The sequence below is a fragment of the Azolla caroliniana genome, unplaced genomic scaffold (genome assembly GCF_043228905.1).
Source record: "Azolla caroliniana isolate FFs.n. ecotype wild unplaced genomic scaffold, voAzoCaro1.0.p SCAF_13, whole genome shotgun sequence".
Taxonomy (NCBI): Eukaryota; Viridiplantae; Streptophyta; class Polypodiopsida; order Salviniales; family Salviniaceae; genus Azolla; species Azolla caroliniana.
In genome coordinates, this window is record NW_028230448.1 from 14,796,541 (window position 1) to 14,819,861 (window position 23,321).

The following is a 23,321-nucleotide window of genomic DNA, read 5'->3' on the forward strand; positions in this document are numbered from 1 at the left end:
TCTTATTTATACATGAATCCCATGTGAACTAAATGGACATCTTTGAGCAAAAGTTGGCTTTCTTTGATTGGTTGAAATACAAAACTAATGCCACTTTGCAAGCACTCTTATTCCTAGAGTCAACTACAACATGCACTCCTTGTTTAGTCATTGTCAACCCTTTTTCCTATAAGTGTGAAATATTTCACATATGTTTCTGTAGCACCTAGGCGTATGTATCTTTATTCGTAAAGTAATCCAAACACTATGTCGATGACTCTTTTGCTTATTTTGCTTATTAAACGCTTGTTTGTAGCAAAGACATGAACAATCCATTGGGTTCCAAAATCAATGAATTTTTATTGTGTTCATCACCATATAGGTTCCTCAATAATCATCTCTCGATCTTCTATGTTTTCAATAAACATAAGAATGAAATATTTTGAAGATTGTGTCATTGTCACATAATCAAATTTCATAACCTTAACATGCATGCGGAAACCTTTCTCAATTGCAAACCACAACTTTAGACTATTTATTGGTGGACAACGACACAACACATGTAAGTCAAGAGTTGTGAATGTTATGCAAAAAATTATTAATTGGTTGGTCATATTTAATAGAGTTAAGAATTGTATCCATTTAAACAATTTACCTAGGAATGAACGAGCAAATTGAAGAAATTGTGCTTAGGATTACAATCATATAAACCGGAGCAAGAAAAATCCCCACTATACATTTACTAGGTTTACACTTACTTAACAAAACAATGAACAAGTGGCCAAAGTGTTGGAAGGACTCTCCAAATTTTGAAGAGCATGGAATGAATCGAGACTATCTTGTGTTTCAAGGTAAGAAGGCAAACTAACAAACATATAGCCTCTCTTTTATTCCCCTCACGCTCAGATCGGTAAAGGGTATACCCGACAATGTGAACAAGATGTCATGTAGTAAAATTTTTTTGTTGTTCTTGTTTTCTTTCAGCCATACAATATACAGTAATTTAAAAATCTCTACAGAAAGAACAAACGGTGTAAGTAGAAGTACTTGGGATTATGGTGCCAGTTTGTCGTCGTCATGGAAAACATATTGATTGATGGCGTTGAATATAAACCAAGATGAATCTTTTGGAGACCGTCAAGCTCGGATTCTAATTCAAAAGGTTTTCAACTCACGATGATGATCAGGAAACGTTAAGCATGCATGCCCACCCATGTGGTTTCGGCTCTTTAATTCTTAATATAACGAGGACCCGAAAGTGCACTTAGACCTAGAGTCTTGAAACATGTTTTATAGACATATGTATCATCCGCCATGGGGCTGTCGGAAAAATTAAAACTTTCACAATTTAATGGTTAGAAAAGAAAAGGGTACATAATTATATGGGCAATGGGACTGTCTAGAAAAATTAGAACTTTCACAATTTAATGGTTAAAAAGGAAAAAGGTGCATAATTATATGTATGGAACAAAGATGAGCACTCAAATTGGAGTAGTTGCATTGCTAGGATTGAAATCAATTTACTACACACATTAATGAAGGAGAATATGGGTAGTGAAGGCAAAAGGGGGGGGGGGGGGGGGGTCTTTCTTTTGACATGAATGTTGTTAAAAAAGAGTTTAGAAAAAGGAAATTTAATAAATTGAGTGCAGCAAACAAACAAAACCCATTATATATAAAATGTATACTATAGACATAGACATGTATTGTATTCAATTCAGTTAAAAACGGTGGGTTTCATAAGTTTGTAACAGTGAAGAGTAGATATATAGAGATATGTATGATATTCAATTCAGTTAAAAATGGTGGGTTTCTTTGTTACACCATAAGCATGCTCTCAGTAGTTGGAGGAGGAGTACTAGTCATGGTATCTTAGCTTTTCATTTATGTCTCTGTATAACCTGAGATTTCTAGTTAATTATTCTTCTGAGTGTAATCCTTGATATATATATATATATATATATATATATATATATATATATATATATATATATATATACACACACACACACACATATAGCTTGTAAAATTATACTGGAGGCCAGCAAGCAAACCAGCCAGCTATGGTGGCATCCATCAGCACCAAAAACCCTAGGAGAGGTTCACAGTGGAGGTCAGGAGGAGGAGGAGGAGGAGGGGAATTCCAAGAAGCCATGGTTCCTGTGCCGCCGACCAATACCACCGGAAAAGCAGAGGATGTGGTAGAGGAGGTGTCTGCCTCCGCGGAGGAGGCGGACACCACGAGATCGGACCAAGGGGGGCCAGGCCGGCTGTGTGGGGCAGAAGACACCGCCTCGACAAGGAGGCGGAGGAGGAGGCGGTCATGGTGGCACCTTGTCTCTACCCAACACCACCCCACTCCTCTTCATTCCTTATCATCATCATCATCTTCTTCATCTTCATCATCATCCACAAATTATTTCCACACTAGTCTGTGCCCCTCGAGTCGTGCCGATCCCATCTCTTCTGCCTCTCAGCCGATGAGCCGTCCACATTCAATCTGGACTCCTCCGCCGATGCCTTGTGCCTCTATCAAGTTATTGCATCTTCTGGACCTCTCCTCTCCGTGGCAACGGAGGCATGGCCTACGCTTCCAGCCCAGCAATCACAAGCTCTACTTCCCTTGTGAGTTCCCCTCCCTACCTCAAATTTGTTTTTTTTCTTTCTTTTATTTAATTTTTTGACTGCTGTTCTTTCATCAGAATTTAAGCCATGAAAATTGAGAGAGAGCCCCCCCTTGAGTTCGAGTTCGATACACCGAACCCCTCTTGTATAATTCAGGCCATAGTTGAGATAGCTGTGACAAACATTTTGGATGCCACCACAACTGGACTAGTCCTCGGCCCCGGCCATAGACCTAGATAAATTGGGGCCATACTTTGAGATGGGTGAGTCGAACAGTTCGGAGACCCTGAGGTCGTGAATTTGATACATCGACATGGCATGTAGTTCAGGAGAATGTAGTTATCCCGTAATTCAATTCGTCATAACTGTATATTATTCGGACATGGCATGTAGTTCAGGAGAATGTAGTTATCCCGTAATTCAATTCACTGTAGCCATATATGATTTGGACATGGCATGTAGTTCAGGAGAATGTAGTTATGCCGTAATTCAATTCGTCGTAGCCGTATATGATTTGCCCCTGAGTTTGATACATGGACATGGCATGTAGTTCAGGTACTAATACAAAGATGTATGAGACTCACGATTTGAAGCCGCGTGTTTGCGTCCGGCATTGACCAGTTTACAACAAGGGTAAGCCCATTATGATACCACAATGATGTATGCATGAAAATAGGGATTTGAACCCATGGCCTTCATGTACAAGTAGGGTAAGCCCAGCCAGTATGATAAAAAAAACAAAAAACAGAGAGATGGTGATCATCACAAATAATTGTCCACAACTATCTAATGTTACACTTTTTATATAGTCGCATTACAACAACATCTTTTTGTTCTTCTCTTTTTATTTCTTTGTCAAACATCACCTTTTATGAACCTTTTTTCATTAAGGTCACGTGGATCGGACCTTTTTTCTTAACCAACTTGCTAACAAAACTTCTAAATGTGTTGTCATCTAATGGGACAAAAAAGTGAATAAAAAAAAGATTCTCGTCTATGCAGCAGCCACACATTGGATAAGAACTACACATGGCAATTGAATGTGCTTGTTTACATTCATGGTATTATCAATCCATATTTAAGGTTGTAGATATACAATTGAGGTTTGTAGAATGCAAAACCAGGTTTTGGATTATGTGTTGTCATGATTATAGGTGCAAGTTGGGATGTCGAAGCAAGCTTGCCTATGGAGTAGGCATCCTTTCTAGACTTATGAAATATCCAAGAAAATAATTCTTTGAATGGGCCTAATTTTTTCATGACTAACAAAAGATCAAACATCACCAGCCACTTAAAGGATAAGAATATAAAGGGCCCACCCCATTATGATTTGAGCATTCAACAAAACTTATTTTTATTGAAAAGTATCATTTTGAAGTTCTGGATCTTATATTGTAAAGGGACGAAATGAATTGCCATGTTTCTTAGACCCATAGATTCATTGTCAGGAACGAAAGTTGGAATATAACGTCTACATTTTGGGCTCTAGCATCCTCAAGGTGACAATGCATTGACCTTTTGTGTATCAGGTCTGAAGTTTAGCTGTGCTTGGTAGAACTTAATAGATTTGATTGGGTAATTTGGTTTTATTATATGTCTTCCCTCTACAATTATATGACTTTGCTTGCAAGAATTGATCCTTATCTATGTTGCTCTGTTTTAAGCTATGATTACACATACCTAAAAGGAGAGATTTATGTCCATATACTACTATATTTTGATCCTGGATTTGGCAGCATTTGGGACAAGAAATTAACTAATCTATTCCTGATGAAAAATAGTGGATATATGCAAATAAAACTGTGTAATCGATGCATGCACAGATGAACCAGGAAAGCAGTCCACAAGTGCTGTGAGAATAATGAATGTCAGTGGATCAGCTATTGCATTCAAAGTGAGCAGCAAGCTTTTGGTTTTACATTTGACACATCCCCCTCATGGGCTCTTCTGAAAAACTCTGATCATGATTCTTTCTATCAGTTTCAGACAACATCACCAAAGAGCTGTTTTATGAGGCCTCCTAATGGTGTTCTCTCCTCCGGTGAATCAATTGTTGCTAGCGGTATGTACATATTTACATGTGTTTGCATTTACTTATATATACGCGGATATGGTTTGCTTCATCTGAGCTGGACAAGGGCCTTGATGTGTGTGCAGTTGTCAAATTTATTGAGCTCCCTGATGCTCTCAAAGAAGCACCACTGGTTGTGCAAAAGAGAACTACTCGTGACAAGTTCAAGATAGTTAGCTTGAAGATAGAGGAAGGCATTGAATTCACCCCAGATCTGGTACTAAAAGAAAATAGAGAACATTTATTAACTTAATGAAAATCACAATGTTTCTTACAGACATTTTCGTACTATTGTCCCCACATTGTGGTTTCCTCAATTGCAGAAGGTTATATTGCCCATCATAAAATTCACTTGAACATTCTTGGGAAACATGAGAGAAAATATGCTCTTTTGCAAAAGGGGAAATGTCTAAAACTTCTATGTTAATGGTTAATGAATAGGTCACTACTCAGTAATAGTACAGTTATTCTTTGAATGCAGCTTGATGCGATAATAAACTGAAGCTCGTCTTATGTGTCACTTGCAGTTTGATGAGCGTAAAGAGCTTGTTGCAGTGGAGCAGATCCTACAAGTAGTCCTTTTAAACCCAAGCCATCATTGTCATGTATGTCAAGAATAATTTTGAATGTCTCGAGAAGTTTTTGCACACGTACTTCAACTCCATGTACATTTATTTACTTGATGATTTTGGAGTTCCTTTCTGGTTGTTCAGGAATCAATTGAGCTGAAGTCGCTCCTTGCTGAAGCAGATGCAGCACAAGACTCCAGGAAAAAATTTGAAGCACAACAACCAAATGGCATGCGAAACATAAATGATATTAATATCTTAGAAGAATGGGTAAAATCTGATGGCACTTGAATATAGCCTATGATTGGAAATTCCTCTAGATAAGATAGTGCATTATCACAAGACCTGGCAAATTTTAAACTTCCCATCAGCAAGACTCATAGCTTAAAAATCTGGCCAAGTCATATGGATAAATCCATAGGATTATAAAAAAATGTTTATGGCTCATTACTAATCTTTATTTCTTCAGAAACAACAGAAATTAGCTAGAATAAAAAAATGATCAAACCTTCTTCAAACCCATAATGTGCTTATAGTGTTTTTTATGTACCATGCAGAGGCAGCGGAAATTAGCTAGAGAAAAAGCTAAATGAGGTGCCCTAGATACTGTGGAAGGCCCTGTTGGTGCATACAATCTGGAGGATCTTACATATGTACATTTAATAGCCAAAGATGACTTAAACATGTCAATTTGGATTTTGAGCAATTGATTAATTAAGCCTATAGAAGCAACAGCAATATGGAGTATTAAGAATGAAGCAAATTTTGCACAACAGGTTGTGCAGTCTTTGCTTCAATAACTTTTTCATCTCCAACATATCAGTTGAGACAAAGCCTTGGGTTTGTCTCAATCCAGATCAGATTTTTGCTGAATGTAAAAGATTTGTAACTAGAATTAACCACATTATTTTTTTAGGGACTTTCCAATTTTTAACTCTTTGAAACGTTGTGAAGGGAGATGTTCTCTTGCTTTTCAATGAAGTAACACAAATTTTCAGGATAAGAGCACGTGAGAACTCTTCATAATCATTCTGGATAGGTGATTTTTCCTTTTATGCATTCTTTACAAGATTCCTAATTGCTAGAACTAACCACATTAATTTTTTAAGAACTTTCCAATTTTAAACACTTTGAAACATTGTGAAGGGAGATGTTCTCTTGCTTTTCAATGAAGTAACACAATTTTTCAGGATAAAAGCACGTGAGAACTCTTCATAATCATTCTGGAACACAATTTCTTTTTAAAGAGAACATTATTGACATATGCAATCTATATAACTCGCAATACCAATTCTTTTGCTTTGATTCTAAAGATGCCATTAATTCACAGAAACATCAGGATGGTTTGCCTTAATTCTATCACAGATTAGAGTTTTCCAACCAAAAAAAGGGGATATATATAGAGCCTTTTTTACTTCACTACAGGTTCTATATATATGTCCTGATTTTTATTGCAATCAGGATGTTTTTAAAGCTTCGAGATGGAGATGTCAAAGGAAGAAGAGTCCAACGCTCCTCGCTAAAATATCACCATTAATGCTAGAAATGCTATGTTTTAGCCATAGAATGTAATATACACATTTGTTTGCTCAAACATTTCTTTTCATTCGTTTGCAAACAAATGCAAAACATACTTCTGTTTTTTTTACTTCTTACTTTTTATGTGGGTCACTTTCAGTGATGCCGCCGCATCACAGAGGGTCGAGTGGGTAACAGAACGCGTTGACCCTCACCATGCCTCAAGGTCCACCTTCGCCATGCCTCCATGCTGCTTTTGCCCTTTTTCCCCTCCACCATCACCACGTCTCTCCACCACTCTAATGGAGGCGTGGATTAATTCATGATGAATTGTCTAATTAGGATAGAATTAGCACCCACTGAACCTTGTCCTTGATTAGGATAGCTCCAAATGGTAATTAGGGCATGACCAGGTCACCTTCACCACGCCTCTCAGCTACTTTGCCCTCTCAGTGCTTCGAGGGTAAATAAATATTATAGTAAATAATGAATCCAAAAGTATGGTATTTACCATACTTCGGGGGTGTTTACCATACTCGAATGTATGGTACGTATGGATCATGCTATGGTTGTAGCTCCCATATGACATCCCAAGATTGCACACAGCACATTGCCTGGTTTAGATAGTGCACTTGGTAGACTTGAAAAACACATATTGTGTCATAGTTCAGAAACTATATGCAGTATCTTGTTTCAAACACACCATATCAGATTTTATCACTGTGTGGTGGTAACTATTGGAAGCTTGGGTTTAGTTTTGGCTCAAACGAACTTTTAATGCATGTTGAACACTCATCCTTCTTTCCATACTTGGTGCAAAAATCAAGCATTACATACGATGGACTCGTTTCAAGGACATTGAAATGTATATCCTGTATTTAATTATCTAGATATGTATATGTTTGCGTGTGAAACACCAAATGGAAGTGACGAACCTCAGCTATTTAAGAAGCATTATCTCAAGAATATGAATCAATTGAAATCCATGTAACCTTTACCTTTAAAAACCTTGATTCTCCACTCGGTTTTCACAGTATGCTATGTATGTTCATCATGGATCTGCACATATTGTCGACCCTGCAAATTGTGGAATTTCTGAGCACGATAGAAGAGAGATATCTAATAAAGATCATCACGAAAATAATACATGATTAGCATTGTAGAATATCTCACTGGTTTTTATTACCTGATCTGACCATAAAGCAGCAGCACAGATGGACATCTCCAACAATGAAAAATCAGTTTTAATGACATCAGACCTGAGCACTTGATCCTTCCATAACTAAACCTACTCTGCCACAAACAGCTCAATCACTTTTGTCCACCTTGATCCCAACAGCTCCAGACAGATCACATACACATACAAGAGCTTGAATTTCACGTTAAATAACCTAGCAATGTTCTTAATATATATATGAGCATTTTTGCTATAAGATTCAGTATGCATTTGAGGTCTCACAGCCCAATTTACACATTCACATGGCATCTAGGTTCTGTTGTTAATTACAGCATCAAACATTCTAGATTATTGCATTAGACTTGCATCATCTACCTCTTTCTGCATGAAAGCATCCAGATAGATGTTTGACATGCAAACATACACCGCCTCATTTTTTTCGTCCAATTCTAATGCTTGCTCAAAGGCATCTCTTCCAAGCTCCAGATTGCCCCATTTTCTACAAGCTCCCATCACAATATGCCATAGCACAATATCAGGAAGAAATGGCATCTTCTCTATAATTGATAGAGCTGTGGCCAAATCCCCTGCACGTGCAAGGATATCGACCATGCAAGTAAAGTGATCACGAGTGGGAACTAAACAATAGTCATTTATTAGTGCCTCAAAATACATTTGCCCGAAAGCCACTAAGCCTGCATGACTACATGCATTAAGAACACTTATAAATGTTGTCAAATTTGGTTCTATGTTGTCCACCATTAATTGATTAAAGGTATGAAACACATTCTCACTATTGCCTAGTTGAGCATATCCTGAAACTAATGCATTGCATGAAACTACATCCTGAACGTGGAGCTTGTCAAAGATATAGTGTGCTTCTGCAAGAGAACCACATTTAGCATACATATCAACCAGGATGTTGCCCACAAGAAGCTCCTCTTCAAACCCTCTCTCAATTATCTCCACGTGGACCAATCTACCCTTCATTTTTGACCCTACGCTTGCACAGGCTTTCAAACTGCAAATATACGCAATAAAATTAGGAGAGATTCCTTGATGTTGCATCTCTTCAAAACAATAAAGTGCCTCTTCACTACAACCATGCTCAAAATAACCAACAAGAAGAGCTGTCCAAGAAACAACATTGCGAATAGAAAGTTTGTTGAATATCTCTTGTGCTTCAAAGAGCAGTCCACTTTTTCCATACATATCTACCAAGATATTGCCAACAGAAGGCTCCATTTCAAGCCCTTTCCTGACTATCTCAACATGTATTTCTTGACCCTTTCCTATGGATCGTGTACAGCTACACGCTTTCAATGTGCAAATGAGAGTCCCAGCATCAGGAGTGATGCCTTCATTTTGCATCCTTTTCAAGCAATAGAGTGCTTCTTCGCATTGCCCTTGTTCCACATATTCTACAATCAATGAGTTCCATACAGCTACAGTCCGAGCTGGGATCTTGTCAAAAAGTTCAAGTGCTTCTATCAGCAAGCCACATTTTGCATACATATCAATCAGAATACTGTTGTCAAGGTCAGCTTCTAGACCTTTCACAATAACCTCAGCGTGTACTTTTTGTCCCTTCACTCCAGCTCTAATGCTCGCACAAGCTTTCAAGGCACAGACATACGTGATAGCACTTTGTAATATACCTTCGTGCTGCATTTGCTCCAAATAGCAAAATGCCTCTCTACTGTACTCATATTCAACATATCCTGCAATTAGTGTATTCCATGAGACAACATCTCGAACAGGATGCTTCTCAAACACTTCTGCTGCAGTCTCCATCAATTCACATTTTGCATACATATCAATAATAGCATTGCCAACAAGAAGCTCGTTTTCTAGTCCATGTATCACAACATCCATATATAGCTTGTCACCTCTTTGTATATCTTTTATGCTACCACAAGCTCTCAACCAACAAATGAGTGTTACAGCATTCGGAGAGATCTTTTCTATTTGCATTTGTTCTGAAAAGGAAAGCGCCACATCACCGAGCCCATGTTCTACATATCCTGAGAGAAGTGCTGTCCATATGACAACATTACGAGCTTTAAGACCACCGAAAATACTTGATGCTTCGGCAAGGTAACCACATTTAGCATACATATCTACCAACACACTTCCAATGAAAACATTCCTCTCCAGGAACCCTTTCTGAACAATGTCAGCATGAAGTTCTTGGCCTTTGCTTAAAGCTCTGATACCTATAACCCCACAAGCTTTTAAGACGCATACAAATGCAGATGCATCCAGGGTCAAGCCATTGGATTCTATCTGAGTTAAGCACTGGAGAGCTTCTTCACCATGTCCATTCTCCGCATACCCAGCAATAAGTGCAGTCCAAATGACAACATTGCGGATGGGAAGCTTATCAAAAACCTCTTGTGCTTTCTTAAGTGAACCACATTTAGCATACATATCCACCAGGGTGCTGCCAATGTAGACATCTCCAAGAAGACCTCTTCTAGCAATCTCAGAATGTATAAGGTTGCCACTATACAGATCTTCCATCATGGTGCAAGCTTTGAGGAGATGAGCAAAGACATGGCCATCAGGTGGTGGCAGAGAGGAGGCATCATCATGTCCCTGCAGTCTGTCCTGGTACAAGGCCAAGGCATGACCGAATTTGTCCTGTTTCACGTATTCGATGACAAGGGCTTTCCAGGGACATGGACGATGATGATTCTTGGGCAGATTTGGCCGGTGCAGAGCAATGCACATACTGCTCCCAGCTTGGGATGGAGGCAGGAGGCAATCAATGGTACCTTGCTTCACCTTTCTTTACCTTACCATACCTTACCTTACCTTTGCACCCCCATGGTCCCATGGTGCAGAGATAAGTGTCAAATTTCAATTCAAATGTCTAAGAATATCATGATATGTGATCTTTGCAGAGTTCTCTCACTTCATGGTCGAAACTTTGAAACTTCGAGATTTCGGAACTTCTCTAGCACTGTCGATTCCCACAAAAGAAGTCCCTTTTCTAACTTTACAACATATTTTATCACCCCAACCTGCGAATCGAGAGTGCAGGCAGTTTTCGCATATTCCAATTTGAACTATAGCCCCCAATACCTCAAGAACTCAAAAACGATTTGGAAATTAGGTTTTGGTTCAATGTTCTCCATATGTGCAAAAAACCACTTGAATGAAGATAGTCTTACTCCAATTAAAGACATCCACACTAAATTGATACACCTCCAAACCATTCTAGCCATCGGGCATGAAAGAAATCGATGCCTACTATGTTCCAATTCCACCAAACAAAAGAAACACATTCCTCTAGCAATGTTCCTTTTGTTTAAAAGCATCCCCTAATGGTAAAGCTCCAACCATAACGCTCCAAATGATTACCATATATCGTAGCATCAATCAAGAACACCAACCTACCTTGATCACATGAAACTACGACATAATGGGCTTACGAAAATTCAATATCTTGATAACCTTTTCTTCCATCCACTTATGTTTGTCAATCAACTTTTGATTAGCATCATTTGTTGAGATCATGGTCAATGCCCTATTTCCAACAAATGTCCAATCAAGCTCTTGAGATCCCTCATCTAAATCAAGAATTGGCTCATACGAAGATAATGATCCTTTCAACTTATCCCAAGTAAAGGTATAACCTCTTGGAAATGTTGATCTTGTTGTTCACGAGGCCATTAATCTTTTGTGACACCAACATAACATCCTTGACTATTACCAAACCCAATCTACCCATTTGATTACATTGAAGGTAAGAAATTGTTTACCTTCCCACCTCAACAACCTTGATGTCGCCAAAACCTCCATTTGCGATGAATTGGCACATTCCCCTTCTTGTGGAGGATACCATTACACAAAATCCAACATACTTTAACTATGAGAGAACCTTCACATTTGACATCCCTTTTAGAAGCATCAATTGTCATGTTTCCAAACGTAATTCCCGTCTTCTCTATGAACTATGCCACAATATCTATCCAATGTTGTACACCCTCAAACATAAATTGAATGGAAGTAAATTGATCACCGACCATATACTCATATAAATTCAATATTGATATCCCACCAAGACGCTTCAAAGTACATTATGCAAACCATGATCCCAAAGGATATGAAGCATATGTTTTACCACTAACCCATATGTTGTCGAGGACATGTGTACACTATATTTTTACGACAGATACAACTACGAGAATCATCATATGAGAATTTGCCCTTACCTAAGAAGGTTAAACTTTACATGTTCTTTCATATAAAAACTAGATATCAATGAAATTTAATATATCAACTTTTTGCCATAAAAAATATCAATAAACATCCAGTCTTTTGAATTGTTTGAATATGCGCATTTTGTAATCCATATCATTGACATGTCATACATGCTTTTGTTTGTAGAAAATCGTAATAGTTTAAAGAAAAGATAATAATACTTTCCTAAATTGAATGCTTATAACACATTCGTCTCGCCTCAAGCACGATACAGTCTTCTCATGTGTTCTTCATGCCATAGACCAAAGTTGTGTGTTTTTCTTACCACATAGTTACAAACCAAAGTTGTCATAAAAGTTGATGACATCCATCGCACTTTGGGTTCCCCCACCAACAATAGGTATATAGGTACCTCGAATGGATGCAAAGAATCCAATGATGGATGATTGGAAGACTTACCTTGCTCCCCCCACACCCCCTCTATGTCCAAGGCATGTTGACAAGCAAAAAGTGAGCATTCGACAACCAACAAATTGATGTGAGCGCATGACGATCCATCAAGGGGAGTGTGTGTCCATGTGAAGGAGAGATGTGTGTGTGTGTGTGTGTGTGTAAACCTTAGGTTATGGATGGTGCATTTGCAATACATACATACATACAAATATACACATCGTCTACAACACACTTCATAAAATGTACATGTACATGATTGACCCACCAATAGAGGATAGAAGGTCACATTGGAAGTTATGGGTGTTGGGTAAACAACCTTTGTTTAGATTAGCATCGGACCCAACTGATTATCAGTGGACGCATCCATTTATTGGTAACAACTTTAATTTTTTCCAATATCCTATACAGTTGGGAAGACATGTTTTGTTGGATAGATGGGATGTGTTACCAATTGCATTTCAATACTGGAGTTAGTGGGCTATTATTCTGATATTTTGTGCTAAGCTTTGGGTTAGCCTATGGGCAAGAAAACAGTCACGACAATTACTCCATACACAATGGTTACTTGTGCATTGAGCCTTGCATGGTGGCACATGGCTGCATAAGATGGAATATCCTCTAGTTGTGCTACTTGTCATTTACAAGTTGAAACTAAGAAACATTGTCTAGTACGTATTCACATGGGGGATGGTGGTTTGGACATCACTTGTTCGCTCTATTTTCCATTCCGATGCTGAATCTATGGACTAATAGTTTTCAACCTAACTTTGGAAGTGTTTGTGGACTTCCCTTAGTGTCTTTGTAGTTAGTTTTTAGGGATAAAGAAGGAGGCTCAACCATTATGAGAGATATCGAGTAGTCATCTAGAAGGCTCATTTTTCATCAAGTTAGATGTGGTTCATACTTTGACGGGTCAAATGGGAAGGTATTACTGGAGACTCAGGCGAAAAAGCTGATCGGTTTCTTTACTTTGTGGAAAGCAACTACAGGTATGGCCTTGAAGAAGAATGGCACTCATTTCCGGCACCGGGGGGGGGGGGGGGGATGACGATTATCCCCTCCGCAGATGACTTAGGAATCACAACTTTGTAAGTTGTTTACACTAATGAATGGATATCTTTTCAAAAATATAAATAAATAAATAAATAAATAAATAAATAAATAAATAAATAAATAAATAAATAAATAAATAAATAAATAAATAAAAACAAATTAATTAATTAAAATAAATAAAAATGTACAATATATGTACATGAGAGAAGAAGCTCTGCCCTGCCAAAGGAGGGAAGAATTTAGGCTATGCTTTTGCAAACAGAGAAAAAAACAGAGCAAGAAGAAGAAGAAGAAGAAGTAGTAGTAGAACAGTAGCAGAGGAGCAGAGGAACAGGACACAGAAAGGAAAAAGAAACAGAGTAGAGAGAGAGAGAGAGTGGCAGGAGAGTAGGGAGTGAGAGACGCCATGAGGCCAGGGATCCTGAACCTTGCTGCTAAAGCCTGTACAGGCAGAGCCACCCCTAAGGCTCCCAAACCTTCATCATCCCTCCCATCTGTCTCTTCTTCCGTCTCCTCCGCCCTGGAGAAGAAGAAGACGATGATGAAGAAGGATGAGGCGGTGGTTGTGAAGCCCCCCGTGGTCAGGAAAATGCCTGTTTGCAAGCTCTCTCCTGCGCTCTCCGATGTGCTCCAGGTCTCCGAAGCTACGCGCACCGAGGCCCTCAAGAAGATATGGGATTACATCAAGGCGCACAAGCTTCAGGTATGTGAGATTAACCCAGAGAGAGAGAGAGAGATAATTGTTGTTTCTAGTGGGATTCTAACCTGGGGTAATGGGTTAGGAAAAACTTGGTTTACCACTAGGCTGTGAGGACCTGTATGGAGATGCCACATTCTCATTTGCTTTTCGCATTGTCCATTAAATTTTGTTTCATTTTTGTAGAAGTAAGGTTGGTATAGATTTGTGAACTGAAAGGTCCTTTTTTTTCATTTCAACCTCAATGGAAAGTGTTTTTGCTGCCAAAATCAAAGTAAGAAAGAAAGACATGTTAATGTCTCCAAAGGTCTAAATTGCTCAATGCGTTTGTGACGTGAACTTGGCACCATACATATTTTAAATGGCAAGGTTGTTGATGCTAAAGTGTATGTAAGTAAGCAAGAATGACATGTTAATGTCTCCAAAGGTCCAAATTGTTCAACATGTTTGTTGCAACTCAACCATTGTAATTGAGAACAATGAAAGAATTGAAATCAATATAATACTTAATGGCTATTCTGCTAAAGTATGTAGCTAGAGATTTATTGGCTTGAATCATTGTGATTGCGGTTGTGCCATACAGTGGCGATGATGTCTTATGGAGATGCTAGAGGATGAATGCTATAGTTCAGTCTAAGGATTTATGAGAGGACTCTAAAATTGCTTCCTACTTGCTCCTGAAATTTTGTCATCAGTCATTTGTTTTCACATGATTTCTGAAGTCAAATTGATCTATCAAGTCTAGTAGTAAAGGGATGGTATTCACGTTTTTGTTTCTTAGGCTGGTATTTGGAAGGGGTTTCATAAATTGTTGCATTTCTGGTTTTTTAGTTTCTGAAGTACATATGTTTTTAATTTATGAAACATGATTTGATCTGCTGCCTTCTTTTTCAGAACTCCGAAAACAAGAAAGAAATCCTGTGTGATGAAAAGCTGAAGAAGGTTTTTGTTCACGATAAGATTACCATCCATGAAGTTGTAAAATCTATGAGTCCCCACATATCAAAGAAGAATGAATAGAGTTGCGGTCGTTGATTTAGGCTTTCATACATCGAGTCGCGAACACAGCAGACTTCCCGCCGAGATCGAAAAAATGTTTTGCTTGTGCCCATTCTCATGACTAGTGCTTGGTTTTTGGTCATGGAGAGGGTATAGATACTTCTCCTGCTATTAGCATATAGGAATTTTGACAGGAAGGCTGCAAAGCCTTGCCTCTAGATTAGGAATTCAGAAATACCGGATTGTAAGGTAATGGCAGCTAATGATGTGCATTTTGATGTGGCTGCCAATGCCTTCATAAATCATAACTATGCGGTAATGAAACTATCTTTGTAATGCATGCAATTTTATTGCATGCACAAAACCATGGGTAGTTTCTTTCTCTTTTTCTATTGTGTCCTCCTTTCTTGGTTCATGGCTGTATTATCTTCAATTAAGCCGTGCCATGATGTCTCCATATGATTGCATCAAGATTTTGCAAGGTTCCATACCCTTAGTGGTTAAACTGTTGATTGCAATATGCCACTGAAAATGATTAGTATCTAACGTTAATGATAAGCATTTGCATGTAGCATCAAGTTTGATGACATGTTTATTTTATGGATACCCACTATAAGTTGACTTTTGTTAAATGAAAGCACTTAAGAAATATCATGCTCATATCATTAAGGATTCGTCTATTCTCAGAATTGCTTCTTATGCTAATAATTGCAAAAAAGTTACATTAATGCTTAATATGTGTAATTGGTTGGATGACATATCTTTTAAGTAACGTTGTTAATTCTTTCTTATAATTGCCTCATGGACAGCAATCATCATATGCAATGTTCATGGATGCTCCATGTGATTGATTATGTTATTAGGTATGTGTTTTTCAAAATCAAACTTCCCATGCCTAGATTTGGCATTTTCATTTGTATTGCTCATTAATTTTAATAATGTGAAGCAGTTTGTGAGTAATGTCAATATTAATTATGATAATTAATTTGGTTTTCTATTTATTGTTAAGCATCAACATTCAATAATGGAATTCTTCTTTGAAATTCAAACATATTTGGAATATTGATATAACTTTGGCTATAGGATATGATACTATTCTTTTCTTTGTCGGAATGGCTATAAATGAATAGATAACCACTGATGTGCATGCCCTAGAGCAACCATCCTCACTAAGATCTATGATATTTTAACCAATTAGTTTGAATTGATAGATCCTAGAACTCAAAACTTGGTATATTTGAACAATAATTGGTGCACTAAAATTTACAAACTCATTTTACACCTTAATATGCAACCCCAAAAAATTAATGCTCATCACATACTTGTACACAAGAAATAATAAGAAAACATTTTCACACTATGATTTTGGCATGTCATCAAGTAAAAACCAACATTATGGGTTTGATTTTAATGGATAGGTAGGTATGTTCTCACCTTCCAAGCCTACATTACGTTGAATGCTACAAATCATGTTTGATTGTTGATATTTCCAAACCTTGAAACGTAGTTGCATTTTCAAGGATGATTGTTGTTGGGATCTATCATCCATCTCGATGAACCTTATATAGTTTCTATATCTCAGAATGAAGCCCTAGGGGTACAAAATCACTGTTAACACCATGACTTCGCACAAGTGATTCTGAATCATCAACGGTTTCACACGTGATCATCAGCATGTACGAGAATTGAGAAAGACCGAGACATGATCTATCTATCTATATGGGTGATTAGCAGGTGCGCAAAGGAGAAAACCGTGTGTCTACAACAAAAACAATCGCGACTGATTTGTGCCCCGGACTCTTGTCTCTCAGTGAGATGATCGTCGAGTGTCGGACATCTACATGTTCACTTTCAGCCGATAAGCTGATAACTAATAAGCTGATAAGCCGATAAGCTGATAAGTCCAGGGTATATAGTATGTACCCATAAAGAGAACAGAGCGCAGCCTTTACCTCTCTGTTTTACCTCTCTGTATCTATGTATCTTCTATATGTTCTGCCATATATGTATACATAACGACAGTTGTTCTTCAGATTAGAGGTATTCGTTCACTTTCCTAGACGCCACACATCGTGCAAATCTCCTTGTTCGATCTGCAGCAGCAGCAGCAGCAGCAGAAGAAGAAGAATTTAGAACCGCCAAAGGTAAACACGTATGTATTTTGTTTTCTGGCCTCCTGTTCTTTGTTTTTTGTCGAAGAAAGGACGATACATGCCTTTGTTCCAATCGATGCTTTCTTAAACAGAGTCCTTGTACAGATTTTAATGTAGAGAATCCGTGGTTTCATGTGGAAAAGAAGGATGAGAGAACTATTTTCCGTCTGCCATTAAACAAGATGATGCATAAATTACTTCAATCTCATTGTTTTTTGCCATTTTAAATGGGAACTCGCCAAGATTGTTTGATTATAGTCAATATAGTGAATAGGACGGGTTTAATAAAGCCCTGCTATATTGTGTGATTTCTTGTACAGAAACATCACTGTAATAGTAGACAATCTTGTCACTTTTACCACTATTATATTGGTAAGGCTATAAAATCTTGATGCCCTTACTATGTAATGTTTTATGTAGTGGATAGTGAAACCTTGGGTTGACTCTATGTGTATCAAATTCACATTTTGCCAGAATTCATAAGAGCAGATTGAGGTTACATTGTTTATGCTGACTGTGGGCTGACTATCATTGGTTTTCTATTGTCATGATGCAAAGATCTATCAAATCTGAGTAATTCGTGACAATGGTCTGAGATCTGAGGTATGCATTATCTTTTTACAGAACCCAAATCTTGGATGACGGAAAGACACCTCTTCTAGGATGGGAATTTTCGTGGGTTTCATGTTTGTATAATAAGATTGGATGAGGAACAATTGGTTCAAGAAGATTGCGTGTAGTTTAATGGATTGATATGAAAGAAATGTCACATTTTCCATGCCTCTCTAGGCTTGTATTTAATATGTTTTTTCTGAAAATGGTGCTTTTCCAGATGATCTTTCGCATTCATTTACATAGGGTTCACATTAGGCAGATTTTCAGTTACATGCATTTATTTCAAAGCTACTATAGTCATAGTTTGTGTGTTATTGTTATGTAGCCGTGATGTCATCTTCACTTTTCATAACATTTTATTTATTTTAGACTTTGAGGTTGCATTTAGAGAATGCATATTGTAAATTTTTTGGAATGTACTTTCATATTTTTGAAGATGGAACAATCAAATAGAAATTTTCAGCTCATTTGCATTTTTCATAGACAGGGAAACATCGAACGCCCTGAACCATTGAGGGAAGGATGCTTCAGTTTCCGACTCTAAAGCCTCCTACTCTGGAGCATCATTCACAATGGGCATCAACATTATGTGAAGAGGCTCTTCTAGCACAAGAGGAGGCTGAGCTTGAAGACAAGGTAATCACTCTCTACGTGTCAATTTAGCACATGATTGGACTCTTCCAAGAATGGTGAAACTTGGTTAGAAACAGTCTTTGTTGGTGTATAGTATTTATTTTAGTTTGTTTCTGTATGTAGATAGTCTTTATTTATTGAATACATTTCTTTGCTTAGAAGAAAAAAGAAATCTGACATGACCTAAGCAGAAAACAATTTCTTCACAACTGCAAGTAAACAGCTGTGATGTAATAAAATTGTCCTGGTGGACTCTGTGAATCAGCCTAGTATCGTAATAGCTTTGTAGTTTCTGAGGTTTGACAAGATAAAGGAATCATATATTTTTAGTAGTATTATATAATAAGGTTTTTGAACATGTAAGATTTGACTTCTGTTATTTGATGAGATTATTGCTCTCATTTTTCTCTTTGCAGTATAATGAGATTCGAACAGCAAATGAAGGTCTGATTCCCATAGGAAAGATCAATACAGATAATGAGCAAGACGAATTTGAGGGTGATGGGGACGATGATATTGATGATCCTGGAGATGATGAAAGTGAAGGTGAAGACTTTGAACAAGAAACTGGATAACACATTATAATGCTAGCCTACTGTAGAATATTGATTTTACACTACATCTGAATCTCTGATGATATTTCAGCCCATGTACTTCGTCCAGTTATAAAAACTGGCCTTTTCTTAGGGTTATGTTTTATATGCTTTGTTTTTAAGAGGCAATTGCCTTGATGTTTTTATATGGGTTATGCTAGGACATTGGTATATACAGAAAGGACTGAAACATGTACATAGTTTTGCGTCTAGATTTATAATGGTAAGTCTTCTCCAGTGAATCAATCGTCTTTAAGCTAATAGACTATTCATGACTAGATCAATGATCTTTTGGCTTGATCAAGTCTATGTTTTCATGACCCGAGCAATCACCGTCTATACCTTTCAGCAAGTAAGGTGCCTTAAAACATTCTTAAAATGTGGTTATGATAGACCTATTTGTGCCATATATCAAATTTTATTTAAAAGAGTTCAAAACTGCTTCATGATGATACTTGTATCATGTTCTCAAACGTGATTGTTCGACGGACTTTGAATTGCTGATAGTCTATGCGTGAGACTGCATAGATTGTTTATTGTGGTTATACCTTGATGATTGTATAATGGATCAACCTAATCGTTTCAATGGGCCTCAAATTGCTGGTTCACATGTATGAGATGTAACAGTTTTGTTTGATGCAGTTATGCCCTAATGCTTTGAAGTCATGGAAATCATTTGCCTCAAGTTTATTGTATTATATGAGATAATAGTGTGCATGTATCAATGGAGTTTTCTATGCAGAACATAATTTCGTCAATGGTTGTGAAAATGTTATATGTTCATTCTAGAAAAATATCTGTAGTTTTTAACACCTTGGCAGAAGACAGCCAAACTGAGAGGTATCAGAATTTTTTAGTTAGGATGATTGGTTAGATTTTAGCTTATAGCACTAGTCAAAGGTAGAACAATAATATTAGTGCATGGCACTAGCCTAAAAGTAGAACGATGACACACAAGCACCACTAATTTCCTGATACGTGAAGCAGAAGTTAAAGGTTGGCGGTGATTGACACAACATGTAACAGTGGATGCAGAATTTCCCCTCATGTATTCTGCATGTCACTGAATAAAAGGAATGTTAAGGTCAAAGAAAAAGCTTTGGCTTTATAGCTGCTCAGAAGCATAAAAGGAAGTAGAACAATTCAATTGAACTAGGAATATTATTAACTCAAAAACCATTTTCAGGAAAGACAAGGGTAGCAATCTGCTTGGATAATCACAAGTTTTGATACCAATCATTAGTTAACGCACAAAAGACGTGACCTCAACAAAGAGCTGAACCATACAATTGTTCCAACAATTACTTTTATAATCATACCGCTTAAAGAAGAGAATTGATGGAAGTCTAAATACACAAAATCAATCATATACCACAAATACAAAATCACCATACCAAATCAGACAACCAGTTTATGGTGAATTGGTTTACATAAAACATTGTAATGGAATCGACACGGGGTTGGAAAAAATGCCTCTGCCATAAGATTTCTTGAGAAAATGCATCCATCTTAAGCTTAGATGGAAACATACCTGTGTATTGAAGTTTCGGGTCTTGATTTGCTATCAGTTTATTTTAGCAGCAATTATTCTCTGAAGAGAAATGTTCCATGTGAAAGCAATTGGACATGGGTTAATTGATCCTAGAGGTTGATCATAGACCAATCAACGATAGTTGGTTGAGCAAGGATGAATGCATAAAATTAATGAGTATACACTAAAACCCATCCAACCTCTTCAAAACCCAGTTTCTTATGTCAAGATTATAAGCAAAATGTATGAAGTATGTATGGACTAGCCATCATCATACGCATCAAGCCACATCTGCTCCTCTGAAAAACGTAGTTCTTCCTGATCAAGTAAACTTTGAGCTTCCCCATCTGCATCCGAAAGAAACCCATCAGATGATCTAGTTGAATCCTGCCAAAATAAGCCCAATGATGCTGCTCTGTCCATTACAAGCTCAGACTGCCTTAGGCTCAAGTCTTTGCCCATTTCCTCCTCTGTTATGGCAGTTATAATTCCTATATACGCCCTCTGAATCAGCCGAAAGAGCTTCAATCCTGCAGAACGAGCTTCGGCTTTCACGGCATCGACATCTCTTTCATCCACAAACTCACATCGATCAATGAAGTGAGCGGCTTTATCTGGTCTATGCTTTAACGAGAATAACAAGTAAGCCCTCTCCACTTCTGTCCTTGAGCACCCTCTTGAAAGACCGAGAACTCTATAGTGATCAACAGTATCATGGCCATTGCATCTATCACGTATCCCAATGGCTTTACTACTTATGAAATCAATGCAGCCTTGGAAATCATTATCAATGCCATTAGATGAATGAATTTTACTTATCTCTCGTTGTAAGCTGTGGTTTTGGAGCAAAGCCTCATATAACAATTTCAGCTGCTCAAGGTCATGAAGACAATCAGCAAAGCATCCAATAGTCTCATAAAGCGTGGCTCGGGTACTCAGAGCTTCAGCACAAGCTGGGTTTAATGCAAGGGTCCTGTTACAATCGGCAATTGCATCAATTAGCCGATTAGCTGCATGGTATGCCTCGGCTCGGTGCATATAACACTCTGCGATGAATCCTTGAGGTGTACCTCTGCGTCCATCGATTATCTTGGAAAAGTGTCTTGCTGCTTCATTGTATAATCCTGCCTCAAGTGCAGCTAATGCAGTTGTCCTTCTTCGAAGAAGGAATTTAATGTTGCCAAGAAGATAGCTAACAAGATTAGAATCTCCTCCACCTCCTGTCTCTGCAATAAAGCTATCCTCTCTCATGCTATTGCTCTGCTTTCTAATGGCCGCAGATGCAGCTCTCTTGCCAGTCGACAGCAAGACCATCGCATCCTCCATCATTCCGAGATGGCAACAAGCTTGGCCTAGAACTATATACCTCCACTGTTCCTTTTCTCCCTTCCTTGTAAAGCTGATCCACAGCTTAGGGTTTTTGAATGGGAAAAATGAGAAGCAATGGAAGAGCGAGACCTTCTTGCCTTTAAATTGGACAGGATGGCCTTCAAGAAGCCTGACCTTCTCCTTGTCCTCAGGGTCAACCACAGCAATACGTTGGTTTCTGAAGCTTGGGATGAAGTCGTGGAGAAGACTAGCAACATCTTTAAATCTTCTCAAGTAGAGAAGAGCTCTTGCTTTCAATTCGATGGCTTTGTCCCACTGTGGAGAGAGCTTGAGGGCAGTGTCAAGGAGACTCAGGGCTAACTGGATATCTGCAGGATCTTGACTTGAGAGTAACTGTCTAGCCTTTGAAACATGCCTTTCAGCCAGCTGTGAAGTTCATAAGAAACAAACTAAATGTAAGGTTCATGAAGAGCAGAGAGGAAATCCACGGTTCCGTGGACCAATTGTTCAAATCTATAGTAGAGAGAGCTACAATTTTGAACAGAAAACTTCAGATCAGGCATATACGAAAATAGAAACAGCGATGCAGTCTTGGTGCACTAATAATTATCCAAACCTATAGGAAGAAAAGAACTAGAATTTTGAACGCAAACTTCTGGACAGGCATATAATAAAGGAAATCGAAAACCATGAAACAGTTCTATGCACTAACTATTCATATTTATGGAAGAAAAAAGGCTACAATTTTGGCAGAAAGGACTTCTGAAACGTATTATATTGGAAAGATACAACTCTGCAAGAGGGTGAGAGAAAGATATATGTATGTGAGATACATACCTTTCTGCTGTTAAGCCACTTTCGATGGAGAAGGAAGGTCAGGGCACCAGGCATGGCATTCACTTTCTTTCTCGTTGTGCACACCTCTCATCCGCTTACCTTCTGAACAGTTTGCAAATCCATGATCTACGGACAGAAATTTTTGAATGCAGATCGCCGGATTAGACACCAAAGAGAGGAGGCCATAACGAAAGAAACAATGCAGTACTCTGCGTTGATACCACTGGAAGGATGTATAAATGCATACCCTTTCTGCTTTTAACCCGTACATAGCTGGCGA

The 23,321-nt window shown here is 38.0% G+C and overlaps 5 protein-coding genes across 6 annotated transcripts; 3 read left to right on the plus strand and 2 right to left on the minus strand.

The window, feature by feature from the left end:
- Positions 1 to 1,950: 1,950 nt before the first annotated feature.
- Positions 1,951 to 6,212, plus strand: LOC147856276 (vesicle-associated protein 4-1-like). 2 transcript variants are annotated; one of them, XM_087329243.1, is made up of 7 exons: positions 1,951 to 2,604; positions 4,428 to 4,498; positions 4,585 to 4,666; positions 4,762 to 4,892; positions 5,203 to 5,247; positions 5,389 to 5,514; positions 5,802 to 6,212. In XM_087329243.1, the coding sequence occupies exons 1-7, from the start codon at positions 2,043 to 2,045 to the stop codon at positions 5,835 to 5,837; spliced, it is 1,053 nt and encodes a 350-aa protein (XP_087185369.1). In that variant the 5' UTR covers positions 1,951 to 2,042; the 3' UTR covers positions 5,838 to 6,212. The 2 variants fall into 2 exon arrangements, with proteins under 2 accessions (XP_087185369.1, XP_087185368.1); XM_087329242.1 differs by having other exon boundaries at positions 1,958 to 2,604; positions 5,203 to 5,280.
- Positions 4,891 to 10,730, minus strand: LOC147856277 (pentatricopeptide repeat-containing protein At3g09040, mitochondrial-like). Its single transcript, XM_087329240.1, has 3 exons — positions 7,949 to 10,730; positions 7,761 to 7,839; positions 4,891 to 5,589 (listed from the first exon to the last, which is right to left on the minus strand). Exon 1 carries the CDS (start codon positions 10,670 to 10,672, stop codon positions 8,288 to 8,290), a length of 2,385 nt encoding a protein of 794 aa, XP_087185366.1. The 5' UTR covers positions 10,673 to 10,730; the 3' UTR covers positions 4,891 to 5,589; positions 7,761 to 7,839; positions 7,949 to 8,287.
- A 3,223-nt stretch (positions 10,731 to 13,953) lies between these two features.
- On the plus strand, positions 13,954 to 15,738 carry LOC147856278 (upstream activation factor subunit UAF30-like). Its single transcript, XM_087329905.1, has 2 exons — positions 13,954 to 14,357; positions 15,246 to 15,738. Exons 1-2 carry the CDS (start codon positions 14,061 to 14,063, stop codon positions 15,369 to 15,371), a joined length of 423 nt encoding a protein of 140 aa, XP_087186031.1. The 5' UTR covers positions 13,954 to 14,060; the 3' UTR covers positions 15,372 to 15,738.
- Positions 15,739 to 18,082: 2,344 nt separating this feature from the next.
- On the plus strand, positions 18,083 to 19,450 carry LOC147856279 (uncharacterized). Its single transcript, XM_087329255.1, has 3 exons — positions 18,083 to 18,106; positions 18,602 to 18,754; positions 19,168 to 19,450. The coding sequence occupies exons 2-3, from the start codon at positions 18,641 to 18,643 to the stop codon at positions 19,324 to 19,326; spliced, it is 273 nt and encodes a 90-aa protein (XP_087185381.1). The 5' UTR covers positions 18,083 to 18,106; positions 18,602 to 18,640; the 3' UTR covers positions 19,327 to 19,450.
- Positions 19,451 to 20,671: 1,221 nt separating this feature from the next.
- Positions 20,672 to 23,319, minus strand: LOC147856280 (uncharacterized). The gene is made up of 3 exons (XM_087329254.1): positions 23,290 to 23,319; positions 23,042 to 23,167; positions 20,672 to 22,630 (listed from the first exon to the last, which is right to left on the minus strand). Exons 2-3 carry the CDS (start codon positions 23,093 to 23,095, stop codon positions 21,137 to 21,139), a joined length of 1,548 nt encoding a protein of 515 aa, XP_087185380.1. The 5' UTR covers positions 23,096 to 23,167; positions 23,290 to 23,319; the 3' UTR covers positions 20,672 to 21,136.
- Positions 23,320 to 23,321: the final 2 nt, after the last annotated feature.